Below are 17,069 nucleotides of genomic sequence, written 5' to 3'. Positions count from 1 at the left end.
ATGGATCATCTAAACCACCAACACACTGAACTCGATCAACCTCTCCTCTCTCCAAAATCATCTTCTTCTCCCGATAACCAAGCTAGTGATCAACTAGAATGTGTTCTATCAGATACCCAGTTATCTCAACTGAAACGTCTCCGTTTAGCCACCATGATCGAGCTCAAACTCCTCTTCAATCTCGCTGCTCCGTCCGTGATCGTCTACATGTTCAACTACCTCATGTCAATGTCTACCCAGATCTTCTCCGGCCACCTCGGTAACCTCGAACTCGCCGCCGCCTCCCTCGGCAACACCGGCATCCAAGCTTTCACTTATGGAGTCATGCTAGGAATGGGGAGCGCTGTGGAGACCCTATGTGGGCAAGCCTACGGTGCATCCAAGTATGAAATGCTTGGTGTATACATGCAGAGATCAACGATCCTGCTTATGCTAACTGGAATCCCACTTACCATCATCTACATCTTTTCTAAGCCAATCTTGATCCTTCTTGGGGAATCATCAAGAATCGCATCGGCAGCTTCGGTGTTTGTTTGTGGTCTGATCCCTCAGATATTCGCCTACGCAGTTAATTTCCCTCTACAGAAATTCTTGCAGTCACAGAGCATTGTGGCCCCCAGCGCCTACATATCGTTGGTGACGTTGGTTCTACATATGTTATTAAGCTGGGTGGCGGTGTACAAGATCGGACTTGGGTTGTTTGGGGCTTCTTTGTTGCTGAGCTTGTCGTGGTGGGTTTTAGTGGTGGCTCAGTTCGTTTATATAGTGAAGAGTGAGAAGTGTAAGAAGACATGGACTGGGTTTACATTAGAAGCTTTTTCAGGGCTGTTTGAGTTTTTAAAGCTATCGGCTTCGTCGGCGGTGATGTTGAGCTTGGAGATTTGGTATTTTCAGATACTGGTTTTGCTTGCTGGATTGCTGGAGAACCCTCAATTGGCGTTAGATTCTCTCTCTATCTGGTAAAGCACAAGAGCTTAAAACCCCTAGATTTAGTTCGATTCGGGCTATATATTGATTCAATTTGGGTTGGTTTCACCGGGCTAGGTTTAAAAACCACTAGATTTAGGTATCGGTATCAGTATACGATCGATCCATATCAATATTGACCGTGACCCATACCGATATGAAAGTGGCACGTATAATAGTATTAGCAAAAAAGTGTCATTTTATTGACTTTTCCAATAATGGATTGATACGTATCAACCTCAATAGTATGGGCCAACTGAAAAAAAAAAATGATTTTTTATTGAAACGAATTGATATGGCATACCAGTATCCTTACCCAAATCTCAATGCTTGAATTTAATTGGGCTCCGGCTCATTTATAATGTGTACAGTGTACCTAACAGGGATGGAGCCAAAAATGAAGGAGTTGGCTAATTATTGAGGCTAGGTGTTGACTGGGCTAATTATTGTGTACCTTACATGTATGGATTTAGTGCACGGAAGCAGATCGGTATCGGCGACTTTTAACACCGATACTGATATGAATCACTCTGTTACTGATTTGAATCGGTCTGAATTGGCCGTATTGTATGTTTTGTCATTCAAAGAAGTCGGCCGAGCATCCGACGAACGTACTTTTACTTTCTTTCTTTTTTCTAATTTTTCTCTTTTGAGACTCTCTGAGCTGAGTCCACATCCACTACAGCGCGGGCTGCCCAACTGCCGTGCTGCGTAGACACAAGGCCACGTGCAATGATTGCCTTACCTTGTCCGACCCCCTTGCCTTGGTGGGAGTAAGGTGGTCATTGCATGCGACCTGTGTCTGCACAGCACAGGGCTGCATGCAATGATTGCCTTACCTTGTCCAAGCCCCTTGCCCAAGTGGGAATAAGGTGGTCAATGCATGCGACCTGTGTCTGCACAGCATAGGGCCATTGGGGCAGCGCACCGTAGAGGATCTGGATTGCTCTGAGCCGACCGCTGTAAGGGGTTACTTTAGCACCTTCTTTTATTTATTTATTTATTTAAATTACTGTAGCACCCCCCTCTCTCTCTCATTGATGATTTTTTTTTTTTTCTTTTTGGTAATGTCTCATTGATGAAATGACTTCTTTTTCTTTAGATTTTTTTTTGATAAAACTTCTTTTTCTTTAGACACTTTTGATACCTATCTCCCTAATTCATCGTTTGTATAGGGCAAGGGTTTTCCACATCTAACCAGTGGTCCGGTATCGGCAAGGTGGTATCAGTATATTGGCCCATCAAAAATCTGCTTACAAGAGATGCAATTTAGATCTTCTACTGCCGAGTTGCCCGGCAGGACTTTACTGTCAAGACACAGTAAGGCGTTAAATGATCGCCTTACCCCCACTCGAGCAAGGCACTTGGATAGAGGTAAGGTGGTAATTGACCGTCTTGCTGTGTCTTAGCAGTAGGGTCCTGTTGGGCAGCTCGGCAGTAGAGAATCAGGCCCAGGAGATGGACCAAAAATGGGAATTTGGGGATCAATTAATAACAAAAGTTAGGGTCAAGTGAAGTTTATTGTATTTTGTTAACTCATATATGTGTGTACAATGTGCAGCATGACAATAAATATCTGGGTTTTCATGATTTCGGTTGGATTCAATGCAGCTGCAAGGTTAGTCTCTCTCTAACCTCTATAAGACCTGTGATTTCTTAATTTAAATCTTATTGCTTGTAATTGTTCTTTCCTCTGCAAGGAATTGAGCACCCCCCCCCCCAAAAAAAAAAAAAAAAAAAAAAAAGTTGAGCCAGGCCAGCTGTAACTTGGGTTAACAGAGACCCAGGTCCAAAACTGCCCATGCTAGATTTTGGGTTTGGGCTTACCATATCCCATTGAAATCTTCCAAAATTCAGTCTTTTACCAATGGTTCAGTCATCAGTGTTTACAAGTTATCATACCATCCACAACTTCAGATGCAAAATTTCGTCCAGGCCCATTTCACCGACCATAAAAGACCTCTTCTAAGAACAATCAGGGCTTTGAATTTTTTTTGTCACCCTTTTTCCCTCCCTCACAGCCAATAGAATTAAGAAAAATGGTTCCTACATGCCAATGGTGGTAGGAAAGTTTCCTACACACTCATCATTCTTTTCCTACACAGCTGATGTAGCTTCAGCCATGGAATACAGAGGTCATGGTCTAGGTAAGCCATGTGTCAAATTTCATAATCAAAATTAATCGTATGGGAAACGACATAGGAGGGCAAGGGGGTCTTTTCAAAAGGGGAAAGAGAGAGAATGCTGCATGTTGGGCACCTTGGCGGTGTACCCAGCCTTTTCCCTACTCGTATATCTTTATCCCAAAATATATTTATATATTCTCCTATATGTCTATGCATGCCTATGGGTACTCCACATTATTGTGTAATCTGCCATAGCCTTAGTTTTTCAAAGCTTTATTTTGTCATTTGATTTATTCTAATAGGTCTAAAACTTAACATCTGAACAGAGGATCTAGAGGTCTAGTTATGTAAAAACATGTTGGCCCCATACAATCTGGCATGTACCATGGCCTAGAAGTAACATAAAAGTAACATTATCTTAGGCTGTGTTTGGTATGTATTATTAAAATAGATTTTGGGTGTAGAACACGTTTTGATTCTAATTCTTCGTATCTATTTTTTTGCTTGAGATGAGTTCTAGACCCAAAATCTATTCCGAGAATGCTTACCAAACACAGCCTTGGTTGTTTGATAGTTCCAAAATGTGTTGGTTTTAACTTCACTATTTTTTTTTTGGATAAAAAAATTTAAAAATAACAGTGTAAGGGTGAGCAATGAGCTTGGAGCTGGACACCCTAAATCGGCAGCATTCTCAGTAGTGGCGGTGACTTTGATATCTTTGATAACTGCATTGATCTTATCAGCAGTGGTGCTTGCATTAAGAGATGTCATCAGCTATGCTTTTACTAGTGGAGAAGTTGTAGCCCAAGCAGTCTCAGACCTTTGCCCTTTACTAGCCATCACTTTGATCCTCAATGGAATCCAACCCGTTTTGTCAGGTACATTTTTTTGTTACAACTTGATGTCTGAAACTCTTTAAATTAGTGTGATTATTTAGGATTGCTTCGTTATTGTTAGTGTAAATAAATCATCATCCGTTAGGGTGTTACCTGAACAGAGATGAGAACGCAGCGGAAGAGGATCTCATACGGGTTTGCTTACTAGCTTCACGAACTCGAACGATCTCCTTTAGAATCTTCGAATATCTTGAAAAGTTTCTTTACGAAGAACTCCACACCATAAATCCTTGAGAAGAGTTGGAATCCCAAGAGCACACAAATACTTGGAGAGTAAAGAGAGAGAGGGAAAATATGGCTTCCAATATTAATGATATATTGGAGATTTAGGGTTAGAGTATCTATATATAGCCAAAACCCTAAGGCACGCCCCCTTTGCAGTCTTTCACTCTAAATAGGAAAGAGGGAGAGGAGGTCATTCACTTAAAGTGAACGGCTCCCTCCCCTTGCTCACAGGTTGGGTCAGGCCGACCCAAATGGGCGCCATGGATCGGGTCCAAGACCCGGATCCGATTAACAGTTAGCATAGTTCAAAAACTTGTTTCGTTTCATTTAGACCTAGATAATGAAAATACCAAAATTTCATCGAAACATTGTATTTTTTTCTATGAGCTTTGATAAGGCATAAAACCGCCTCACCAATCGAAAGTTGCCACATGGCCGAGCTGAGGACAGTCCGACAACCGAATCAAGCCGTGTGGAGTCGGGCCGACCCGACCACCGACAGATCTGACGTTCTGTCTCCTGTGTGCCGAGCACCCGCTCCGCGGAGCGCCACCCAGGTCGGCCAAGGGCCCCAGGACTGACCTCACATCAGGAGGCCGAGGCCTAGCATCGAGGCCACGGCCACCCCAGGGCCGAGCTCCGAGGCAGACCACCGAGGCCGACCACTGAGGCCGAGCCCTCTACCGAAGCTATCTTAACGGCCCGTCGAAAATCACGGGGCCACGTCAGCACCATCCTGGAATCGCGGGATAAGGATCGAGCCACAATCCCTAACGCGATACAGAATCACACTTTGACATGGACTCTTACCTTAAAGAGAGAGAGTCTGACCCTGAAAATAACTCTCCACTCTGCATAGAAGAGCCTTACCAAAGAAGGATTCTTACCATACTAGGACTCTCCAAACCGCCTCACCCACACTCTATAAATACTCAGGTATGGAGCCCTGTTGCTCATCTCACTTTTTACTAGCTGTGACGTTGTTGCACTGGAGACCTGACTTGAGCGTCGGAGATTCCTAGGCCGGAGCCACACCGGCTCTCTTACGGTCACTCAATTTTTTGTAGGCTCATCCGTGGGCGAACCGGGCAGCGGAGGTTTTCACACGCAACAGATTTGGTGCCGTCTGTGGGAACGACGTCAACCAGTCATCGTCGTTTCTGCCAATCCAAGGAGCGAAGACAATGGTGGTGCAAACGAGATCAGGGCAGCATGGCTCAGCCTCCCGTGGGGATGAGGCACAACCTGACCGACAGGAGAGAAGTTTGCCACCTCCTGAAACATTGCGGCAAGGCACGACTGGAAGACCCCCGTGAGGGAGAGGAGCGCAACCCAGTGTGGGCGCCACAGCCAATCCGAAAGTGTACTGGCCACGGCGGCCATGGAAGATCGGCCCCGAGCTGAGCCTAACTCAAATGGGCTGACCTTGCCGCCGTCACCGCCCTTGTCGGACAATTTGGACCCCGAAGCACCGACGAACAATCGACCAGTCATGGACCTTCAGCTCCAACTGCTGCACACCAACGAGATGTTGCGAACCTTCATGGGACAAATGGTTCAGGGCGGGTTGTTGGGTCAGCCGTCAGTGGCACCTCCCTTGGCCCTCGCACTCATCAAGGGAAATGCGCAGCAGAAAGGAGGCCGGCGTCGGGGCCGACCCGAGTAGAGCAGCTTCGTCTCATCCGTCGCGACAAAGGACCCCTCCTCCACGTCCAAATAGGAGCGCTCAGCGGGATGAGCAAGAGCATCCTCAGAACCCAAGAGTTGGGCTAGAGATTGAAGCGGCGGTGTCGGCCACTAGAAGGTCGGTATTTTTTGGTTGGCTAGGAGAAAACGGGCGATCGAAAGGACATCGAGGGCGGGGGAATGAACCGAATGGAAGACGTGCTGCAAGGCGAGGAGAAAGATCTGGCCATAGCCCCGGCATCGAAGCCCATCTCGCCGAGAAGAGCAACAGAGGAGCCCCCGTGGGTCCAATCTCTAGGGGGAAAGAAGGAGAGGTGAGGCCGACCGAGCCGACCACAATGGCCAACCTCAGAGAGATGATCGCACGAGCCGATCCCTAGCCGAAGAGAATGATGGCCGACCTCGTCCAGTTGAGCAAGGTAATTTGCACCTAGATGAAGGTCACCATGGCCAACCTCGGCTGGAGGAAGCAGAAGACCGACGCCAAGCCGGAGATCAAAACGGCCGAGCCCCTGAGTCGGAAATGGAGTGAAGGCTGCGTGAGCTAGTCGAGCAGGTCGAAGGATTGAAGAAACAGGCGACACCGAACGCTTACTCACCGGTCAAACGACATCCTCACCGGTTCAAGCCACCTCCCTATGATCGGTATGACGGGACGACTGACCCGACGGACCACATCAACTACTTCAACGCGATGATGACCATGTACGGAGGAACAGAGATTGTCTCAGGCCGGGCTTTTTCGTCATCCCTTAAGGGCGCGGCAACCTCTTGGTTCTCGTGGCTACCGCCGAACTCCATTACGAGCTATGCTCAGCTTTGCAAGGCCTTCGTGACATGCTTCCAGAGTAGCATAAAGCATAAGAAGACGACGGTCAACCTTCTCAGTGTGAAGCAAAGGTCTGATGAGTCGATCCAAGTCTTCGTCTCCCGCTTCAACAAGGAATCCTTAGACATCAAGGATTTGGATAAGGCCACGACTCATACGACCATGAGCAACGGACTCACCGACATGGACCTGATCAAGGACTTGGCCCGAAAGCCAACCAAAAATATGGCCGAGCTCTTAAAAAGGTGCAATGAGTTCGCGAATATGGCACAGGTGCTCCAAGCGCAAAAAATGACTGAAAGCAAGGGAGAGAAGAAGAGGTCGGCCACCGACGACCGAAAGGATGAAAAGAGGACTAGGACTGACCGCCGAGCAGAAAGGTCAGACCGAGCTCGGAGTCTTGATTACACCCCTTTGAACACGTCGCGAAAGGAGATCTTAATGCAAATCCAAGATGACAGATATATCCGCCGACCTGGGCCAATGCAAGCCGGGTCATCTCGGAACCCCAACAAGTATTGTCTATTCCACAAAGACAATGGTCATGACACCGACGATTGCTATCAGCTAAAGCAAGAAATTGAAGAGCTGATCAAGGCAGGTCACTTAAAGCGGTACATCAAGGGAGGCCGAGAAGATCGCGGAGGTCGAAGGCCCGAAGGCCGCGACCAAAAGAGATCCAAGCCAAGGTCTGAGAATAGACGAGCCAAGCATGACGAGGATAAAGCCCGAGGCGAGAAGAAAGACGATGGATTCGGGCCGAGCAATGACAAAGGAGCTCCCATATATACTATCCTGGGAGGGCCTGGGCAAGAGTCCACTTGAAAAGCCAAGGCAAATGCGCAGTTCATCGGGGTCGCTGAGATGCCGAACAAGAAGTCGAAGTCTGAGACTACAATCTCCTTCATCGAGGCCAACCTCGAAGGTATAAGTTTTCCTCACGATGATGCTTTGGTGGTATAGGCAGAAATTGCAAAGAAACCCGTCCACCGGGTATTGGTCGACACGGGCGCATCTGTGGACCTTATGTCGCTAGACGCGTATCGATAATTCGGCTTCGGCGATGACGCACTCAAACCAGAAGGCACCTCACTCCATGGGTTCTCGGGGGCCTCCGCCACCATCAAAGGCTCAATCGACTTGCTAGTCACGTTCGGATAAACTCCATGTCAAGCGACGATCTAAGTCAAATTCATGGTGGTACGATCGGTGGTGGCTTTCAATGCCATACCCGGCCAACCATCGCTAACCGCCCTCCAAGTCATCATCTCACTGATCCACATGACGATGAAATTCCCCACGGAGAACGGCATTGGAGAGATCCGAGGTGACCAAAAGAAAGCTTGAGAATGTTACGCCACATTCGTCAAGCAAACCAAAGGCATCGTCCGAGGAATGGCAATGTGCATCGAATACCTCCTTGAAGACCAGCGGGATGAGCTCATAGAAAGGCGTGGAAGACCTATAGAAGACCTCATCCCGTTCTCCCTCAACGATGAAGATCCGACGAAGACAGTACAACTCGGGTCATTGTTGAGTAGAGAACAAAGGGGTCAGCTGGGAAAATTCTTAAGGGCGAATGCCGATGTCTTCGCCTGGTCAGCCGCCGACATGCCGGGGATACCGAGGCACATAGTCAAGCACTGACTCCATATTGATCCAAGCCGAAAGCCGATCCAGCAGAGGAGAAGGAACTATACCCATGATCGGCAAGCCACGATCAAAGAGGAGGTGGAGAAGCTCCGCCGATCAGGGTTCATCCGAGAAGAAAAATTCTCGACTTGGTTGGCAAACGTCGTTATGGTTCCTAAGTCGAATGAAAAATGGAGGATGTGTGTCGACTACACCGACCTTAACAAGGCTTACCCAAAGGACGAGTACCTGCTACCTCGGATTGATCTCTTGATTGACGCCATGGCGGGGCACGAAATGTTGAGCTTCATGGACGCGTACTCCGGCTACAACCAAATCATGATGCATGAGGAGGATGAGTCGTACACGGCATTCCGAACTAACCAAAAGAATTTCTGTTACAAGGTCATGTCGTTCGGGTTGAAGAATACCGGAGCAACATATCAACGGCTGGTGAACTATATATTCCGCAAGCAGATCGAAAGAAACATAGAAGTCTTCGTGGACGACATGTTAGTGAAGAGCTTGAAGGCTGAGCACCACTTGGCTGACCTGAAAGAAGCCTTTGGCGTGCTAAGGAAGAACCAAATGAAACTGAACCCCGCCAAGTGTGCATTCGGCATAACCTCGGGAAAGTTCCTCGGCTTCATGGTCTCTGTCAGAGGCATTGAGGCCAATCCGGGAAAAATCAAAGCCATCCAAGAGATGAACCCTCCAAGGACAATCCGAAAAGTACAAAGGCCAAACGGATGAGTGGCGACGTTGGCACGATTCATGCCGAGGTCGGGCTACAAGTGCCTACCGTTCTTCAAAGCCCTCAAGAACATCCGGAACCCGAAGGACTTCATTTGGTCGGACGAATGTCGACAAGATTTTGAAGAGCTGAAGAAATACTTGGAGAGCTCGCCTCTTCTCAGCCGATTCGAGTAAAAAGAAGAGCTTCAAGTTTACTTAGCCGCTACCCCGGTGGCAGTCAGCATGGTGTTGGTTAGGGAAGAAGGCCGAGCTCAGAAGCCCATATACTACATCAGCCATGTTCTTGTCGACGCCAAGACGAGATACTCCAAGTTCGAGAAGGTAGCATTCGCTCTTGTCACGGCTGCGAGAAAGCTAAGGCCATACTTCCAAGCTCATCCGATCCCGGTGCTGACCGACTAGCCTCTCAAGAAGATATTGCACAAGCCCGACGTGTTCGGTCGGCTGATTACCTGAGCGGTTGAGCTAAGTGAGTACGATCTAAGCTATCATCTAAGGACCGCGATAAAAGGGCAAGCCCTTGCCGACTTCGTCACCGAGTGTATAATACCCAACCTCGAGGTCGAGGAAGAGAAGACAGCAGAAGAAGCCAATGCAGAAGCTAAGGCCAACCCGACCTGGACCATGAACGTTGACGGCTCGAGCAACCTTGGAGGAAGCGGGGCTGGGCTGATCCTGGTGAGGCCCAAGGGGTTTCGCATCCAATATGCCCTAAGGATCAAGTTCCCAGCCTCGAACAATGAGGCTGAGTATGAGGCCCTCCTGGCCGGACTCTGAGTCAGCAAAGCAATATGCATCAACCAATTGAGGGTACGGGGAGACTCGCAACTTGTGGTCAACCAGCTCAACGGAGACTATGAGGCGAAAGAAGAAAGAATGATAGCCTACTTGAGCCGAGCACGGGAGTTGATTTCTAAGCTCGAGCACTTTGAGATGACCCGAGTACCGAGGAAAGAGAACGTCGTGGCCGACACCTTGTCTAGGTTGGCCGAGGCCGACCTCCCAAATCTGAGCCGATCAGTGTACATTGAGATTCTGGAGAAGCCATCCTTGCAAGAAGAAAGCCTCAAACTCATTGAGGAGGACGGCCCAACCTGGATGGATCCCATTGTCAACTACTTGGAGAATGACCAACTCCTGGAAAATCAAGATAAAGCGAGGAAAGTTAAGATCCGAGCTGCCAAGTACACCATGATCGATGGAGTGCTCTGCAAAAGAGCAATCTCAGGACCCCTTCTCCGATGTCTCGGACCAAAGGGAGCCGAGTACGCCTTGGCCGAGGTGCATGAAGGAATATGCGGAAGCCACATGGGTGGCCGAGCATTAGCATACAAGATACTTCGGTAAGGGTTCTACTGGCCGAGAATGCAAGAAGAAGCCCTGAAGTACGTGAAGACATACGAGAAGTGTCAGCTCTTCGCACCAGTGCCGAGCCGACCTGCAACAAAGCTGACATCTATGTTGAGTCCGATCCCCTTCGCTATGTGGGGGATGGATATACTTGGAGACTTCACCCCGGTCTCCGAAAATCGAAAATACGTGGTCGTTGCCATCGACTACTTCACCAAGTGGGTTGAGGCCGAGCCCCTGGCCACCATCACCAAGAAGAGCATGGAGAAATTCTTCCGAGACAAGGTGATCTATCGGTTCGGACTACCCAAAGTGCTCATCACTGACAACGGTGCGCAGTTCAACAATCCGAGCTTCTGAGAATTCTGCAGGCACATCTACATCGATTTTTGCCCAGTCTCGGTACCTCATCCACAAGCCAATGGGAAAGTGGAGGTGTCGAACCGAACACTACTTGCGGGGATCAAAAGAAGAATGGATGAAGCCAAAGGAAGATGGGTGGAAGAGCTGTCGAACGCCCTATGGGCGTATCGGACAACCATAAGAACACCGACCGGGGAGAGTCCTTTTCGGCTCGCATATGGGACCGAGGCCCTCATCCCGGTCGAGGTCAAGGCATTGTCCTACCGAGTGCTCAACTTTGATGAGAAAACCTATGAAGATGGGCTGAGAGCCAACCTTGACTTCCTCGACGAAGTTCGAGAAAATGCCCTACTTCGGAACACAGCATACCAGCAGAGGAAAGCAAAATACTACGACTCAAGGGTGAAAGAGCAGCACTTCCGCCAAGGGGACCTCGTTCTCAGAAAGCTCAGTGCGTCCTAGCCAAGGCAACAAGGAAAGTTGGCACCAAATTGGGAAGGCCCGTACATAGCCTCCAAGCAAATTCTCCCAGGGACGTTTCGCTTGCAGACTGCGGGGGGCAAGAAGGTACCGATGCCTTGGAACTCGGAAAATTTGAAAAAAAAAATTCAGTAGTCTTTTTAAGTATTCTGCTCGGTACGACTTATGATGAGTATATTTGTACTTGGCTTTGGCCTCGACGTTCATGATGCAATAAAATAAAGTCTTTCTCTACTACTTAGTGTACTTTCAAACTCCAAGCATGCCGAGTCGTAAGACCAGTCCTCATAGACTTGGCCGACATCAAAGACCGACCCTCATAGGTCGGCAACCAAGTCATAAGACCAGTCCTCATAGACCTGGCCGACGTTAATGACCGACCCTCATAGGTCGGCAACCAAGTCGTAAGACCTAGTCGACGTCAAAGACCAACCCTCATAGGTCGGCAATCATGTTACAAGACCAACCCTCATAGGTCGACTACTAAGTCGGAAGACCGGCCCTCATAGGTCGACGGACCCACAAGCACAAACTCTCACCACGGCCCAGCTGAACGAAAGCCAAAATCAAGCAAAAATATCTAAGGCATTGGGCTTGGCCGCAGAGCCAGCTTGGCCGAGCAACCCCAGTGGCCGCCGATCCAAGCTGATCGGCGAAAACTTCAAATTGATAAACACTCTAAAAATAGTCAAGTCCTTGAGCTCAGTCAAGGGACCAGATCGGCAGCTCGACCACGGCACTCAGACAATCAAAACAACATACACAAGAAAAGAAAGGCAAACGGTTGTCGAGCTCAAATACTTAGACAAATTGGAAGAACAAATTTTCATTGATTAAAGTCGATGGCTCGGCACATTACAAAATTAAGGGCGGCTCGGCCCGGTACAAAAAAAAAAAAAACAACAAAGAAAGTTATAAAAACCCCGAACATGGGGATCTGTACATCAAAAGAGAAAAAAGGGGGCCTATAGCTCGGCGGTATTAAGGGGGTCCTCTATGGCAACCTCCTTAACAGCGACGTCCTCTGCGGCATCCTCGGCGAAAGGGGCGACCTCGTCCTACGGAGCGGTCTCGGTCAGGCCCGCCTGGTCAACCTCCACCCCAACATCGTCGCCAAACTCCTCGACCACGGTGGTCGCATCGTCATCGAATCGAGAAAGATTGAGGGAGAGGTAGGCGGCTTTTATCTCCTTCAGGAGGTCGGCTCAGCCAGCGTGGTAACCCTCAGCATAGGAAGGTTTCCTCAACTCGTGGCACACCTCCGCGGACATAAGGTAATCCGTCACCGCCTCGGCCTAGGCGCGCCTCAGATCGGCCTCGAACTTCCTTCGGGCCTGGTCGAGCTGACCCCTCAAAAACTCGACCTCGTCCTTGTGCTTGGCCACCTCCACTTTCAAGCTCTCGACCTCGACCTCGACGAGTCCGAGCTTCTCAGCAGTCTAGCGGAGCTTCAGGACGGCCTCACGAGCATCTTTATTGGCCTTCTCGATCTGAACCTTGAGAGAATCGTTCGCGGTCAGAAGCTGCTCAAACCGGAGCATGGTCTCCACCGCCTTGGCGAAGCCCTACAAAAAGACATCCGAGCAAGAATTAGGCCGAGCCCATAGGGTCGGACCAATTAGTAGGAGCCGAGCAAAAGCTTACCATGTTGAAGTCTTGGAACAGGGAGGAGATGAGCTCAGGATCGAACAACTTCTCGAGCATTTCCTTGTCCTTGGGGAGCCTACTTGTGTCAAGCCACTCCTTGGCATGCCCGGCCGAGGTCAGGGCGGAGTCCTCGGGAAAAAGACGCTAGCTCGATCGAACTGGGACGGTGCTGGCCGAGGCCCTCCCCAAGATAAACCGAGCGACATCTGGAGGCGAGGGGACCCTAGGGAGGTTTCCAGTCGTGAGGTTGATGGATATTTTTGGCCGTTTCCCGTCCCTCAGCTGGCTCTTCTCGCCCCTCTGACCTTTCCCCTTCCTCGGTGACCCCGCCAGGTCCTTGCTCTTCTCGGCCTCAAGGTCGACCACAGTGTCCGCCGGGCTCGACAACATAGCCTTGCTCTTTAGTGCCTTGGAAGTCTCACCCCGAGACTTCTTCTCGGGGTTTTTTCTCCTCCTCTCCGTGATGGTCTCGGCCCTGAGCTGAGCCGTGTCCATTGGGGGAAGGTGGCCGACCACTGCAAGAAAAAAATTACGTTAGAAGCAGGCTCTAAAAAATCAAGTAAGCTGGTCGGCTCGGATACCCGAGCCAATTCTAGCAAGTTAAACAGGTCAGCTCGGATATCCTACCAGGCATCATATGCCACCTTTGAAGGAACCCCTCGTCCTGGAGCTGGATGACGTCGAAAGGCCGATGCTGGCGGATTAGGTTGAGCAAGGTCAGCTCGTTCTCAGTCAGGGGCAAGGCCCTGTTGACATAACCCAAGAGGATCTCCTTCAACTCGGCCCGGAAAGGGCAGTTCGGGATGGAGGCAAAGAAGAACCGAGGCTTCCAGTGCTTATTTGAGGTCGGCGTCCCGATCAGGAACTTGTGGCCACTCAGGGCCGCGTTCTTCCCAGTGCGGCTGGTGAAATAGTACCACCCCTTCTTCGGTGACTTCTTCAGGAAATAGAACCGAGAAAAAAGAGCCACGCTCGCAGCTCGGCCCATCTCGCAGAAAAGGATGTGGAAGCTGTACACGGACAGCCATGAATTCGGCACCAGTTGACCTGGAGACAGGTGGAAATGGTCCAAGATCTGATCCACCAGGTTAAGCACGGGAAGCCTATAGGCATACCTGAAGGGCATCTCGTACAAGGCCACCTCGCCAGGCCGGTTGAAGCAAGCCATCTCCCCAGGGTTAGGAGCTCGGAGCTTGACGTCCTCGGAGATGGCATAAGTCGCCCTGAGGCGGTGGAGGTTGGCATCAGTGACTGTGCTTTGGACGGTGCCGACACTCCCCTCTTCAGGCTCGGGAGCCTCAGCAGACGAGCAGACTAAGCCGACCCCATCTCGGGAAGAACTCTCCTCGCCCGACTCCTCGTCATCTGTCGAAGATGATCCCGAGCCCTTGGCTCGGTCTTTAGTGATTGGCTAGACCTCAAGGCCGGACTCCATGGGCAGGGGAAGCTCGACGACGTCGGCTTGACACGGCTCCGCTACGGGGGCTCGTCCGAGGTCGAGCCCAACAGGTCTGTTGTGGGGGAGCGAGCAGGGAGCTCTCGGCTCGGACTCGCACCCTCAGCCGCCCCAGCGAACACCTCGACCGTGTAACTACTACCAACTGACATAATAGGCAGAGGGGACTTACTGGTTGAAGAAGCTTCGAAGACGAGCTGAGCACAAACTAGAAAGCTGAGAGCGCCGAGCATTGGATGAGCTGAAGAATCCGAGCTAGCCGAGCAGTTAAAAACTTGAAACAGTGAAGAATGAATGAGGAAGAGTCGCCTATTTATAGCCTCTAGGCTGAAGTGAACTGACGGCTGAGGAGAGTTCAACACGATTCAACGATCCGGATCAAAGGACGATTCGGATTCCAAAGCACCATTATAGGGCCGAGTGACGTGGCACTAACGCCCCAACTGTCAGACCGTACAACATCAAAGCGCCGACAAAACGAGATCGGCTCGGTCGCAAGGGGTGACAGCTGAGCAGACCAAGAAATTTCACTCATCAGTGCCGAGCCGACCCCTGATGAGTGGGGGGGCCTGTGATAAGGCATAAAACCGCCTCACCAATCGAAAGCTGCCACATGGCTGAGCTGAGGACAGTCCGACAATCGAACCGAGCCGTGCGGAGTCTGGCCGACCCGACCACCGATAGATCTGAAGTTTCGTCTCCTATGTGCCGAGCACCCGTACCGCGGAGTGCCACCCAGGTCGGCCAAGGGCCCCAGGGCTGACCTCACATCAGGAGGTCGAGGCCGAGCATCGAGGCCACGACCACCCCAAGGCCGAGCTCCGAGGCCGACCACCGAGGCCGACTACCGAGGCTAACCACTGAGGCCGAGCCCTCCATCGAAGCTATCTTAACGGCCAGCCGGAAATTGCGGGGCCACGTCAGCACCATCCGGGAATCGTGGGATTAGGATCTAGCCACAATCCCCAACGCGATACAGAATCACACTTTGACATGGACTCTTACCTTCAAGAGAGAGAGTCCGACCCCGAAAATAACTCTCCACTCCGCATAGAAGAGCTTTGCCAAAGAAGGATTTCTACCATACTAGGACTCTCCCAACCGCCTCACCCACACTCTATAAATACTCAGGTATGGAGCCCTGTTTCTCATCTCACTTTTTACTAGCTGTGACGCTGTTGCACTGGAGACCTTACTTGAGCGTCGGAGATTCCTAGGTCGGAGCCACACCGGCTCTCTTGCGCTCACTCGGTTTTTTGCAGGCTCATTCGTGGGCGAACCGGGCAGCGGAGATTTTCACACGCAACAGATCATCGGGCAGCGGAGGTTTTCACACGCAACAAGCTTTATTTTTCCATTTGGGGATGGAAAAGGCCAAAATATCAAAACGAAATGATCAAAATAACTGAAATTTTGACGAAACTATCCATTTTTAGACCAAAATGAGGGAGATTCCAAAACAAAATTTTCGTAATTTCGATCAAAACATTGTCTATTTTGGGTTTTGACGATATTTTCATAAATTTTGAACTTGTTTGAACAGTTGGGTATAAAGCTAAGTTCTTTTTCAGGTGTAGCTGTTGGGTGTGGATGGCAAACATTCGTTGCTTATGTTAATGTGGGATGCTATTACATCATTGGGATCCCTTTAGGGGCTTTGCTGGGTTTTAAGTACAATTTAGGCGCCAAGGTATGAAATTTCTGTTGATGTTCTTCACATTAACATGATCATATACTATGGAAATTCTCTCTCTCTTTTTTTTTTTTTTTTTTTTTGCATATTTTCTTCTTTTATTCATTCTGGATGGAAAGATGTTAAGTAAGGGACAATTGATCTATGGATGGTGTAGGGAATATGGTCAGGGATGATAGGTGGCACAACAATACAGACTATCATCTTACTATGGGTTACCATTAGAACAGATTGGAAGAAAGAGGTGAGTTTCATAAACTATCTTTTTTTTCTTTGAAGTAGAAGAGGGGAAAAAAACGTAGAGTGATTCAAGGCATGATTGATCTCTTGTGTTCATGTATCTGTTCATGATAGCTATAACCTGAATTGAATTTCAGGTGGAGAAAGCAGTGAAACGCTTGGATAAATGGAAAGTCAATGAAGAACCAGTAGGAAAAGAGTGATGGGAACTTTGGAACTTGTAAAGCATGGCTAGTTAACATGTGAAGAGATATGGTTTTCTGTGGTTTAGTATGTGGTGTGGAGTGGTCTGATGATTGAGATCCTTGAACCACTAGGGATCATCACGTTACTATTTTTTTTTTTTAACTAAAGATCAGCAAAGAATATATTAAAGAGAAAAAAAAGATACAACTATTTAACGTCTAGGCTATTGGATATGTGTGTCTATCAAACCTGATTCAATCCGGTTCGATCTGGTTTATTATGTATTATGTATTTCATACATTTTTATTTAATATAATCATATGCGATACAAACTTTTTGAGCAATGTATGTCCATAAGTATTACTTTAAATTGGTAGTCACGACTAGGGTTTGGATTGGACAGCCATTATCATATGGTCGTCGCATTGGGTATGCCTGGACATGTTTGATTATGAGGTACGAATGCGAGTACACACATGTTGATGTGCGTATTGACGAAAAATCTTATTTTATCGAATCCTTCTATTCACTCCCTCTC

General features: G+C 49.0%; 1 protein-coding gene across 1 annotated transcript; it reads left to right on the top strand.

Moving 5' to 3' along the window:
- On the top strand, positions 1-16,641 carry LOC122644172 (protein DETOXIFICATION 40-like). The gene is made up of 6 exons (XM_043837787.1): positions 1-959; positions 2,528-2,584; positions 3,732-3,970; positions 15,984-16,102; positions 16,263-16,349; positions 16,483-16,641. The coding sequence occupies exons 1-6, from the start codon at positions 1-3 to the stop codon at positions 16,546-16,548; spliced, it is 1,527 nt and encodes a 508-aa protein (XP_043693722.1). The 3' UTR covers positions 16,549-16,641.
- The last annotated feature ends 428 nt before the right edge of the window (positions 16,642-17,069 follow it).

The sequence above is a fragment of the Telopea speciosissima genome, chromosome 10, assembly GCF_018873765.1.
Source record: "Telopea speciosissima isolate NSW1024214 ecotype Mountain lineage chromosome 10, Tspe_v1, whole genome shotgun sequence".
In the NCBI taxonomy this organism is placed as follows: Eukaryota; Viridiplantae; Streptophyta; class Magnoliopsida; order Proteales; family Proteaceae; genus Telopea; species Telopea speciosissima.
The sequence above is the reverse complement of the archived record's forward strand: the minus strand, read 5'-3'. Positions and strand labels throughout refer to the sequence as shown.

What these genes read in the sequence shown, in the direction of transcription:
- LOC122644172 (XM_043837787.1), top strand. Translation starts at nt 1, where the DNA reads ATGGATCATCTAAACCACCAACACACTGAACTCGATCAACCTCTCCTC. An exon ending in GGATTCAATGCAGCTGCAAG is followed by an intron (nt 2,585 to 3,731) that starts GTTAGTCTCTCT and finishes TAAAAATAACAG; the next exon opens with TGTAAGGGTGAGCAATGAGC. An exon ending in GAACAGATTGGAAGAAAGAG is followed by an intron (nt 16,350 to 16,482) that starts GTGAGTTTCATA and finishes ATTGAATTTCAG; the next exon opens with GTGGAGAAAGCAGTGAAACG.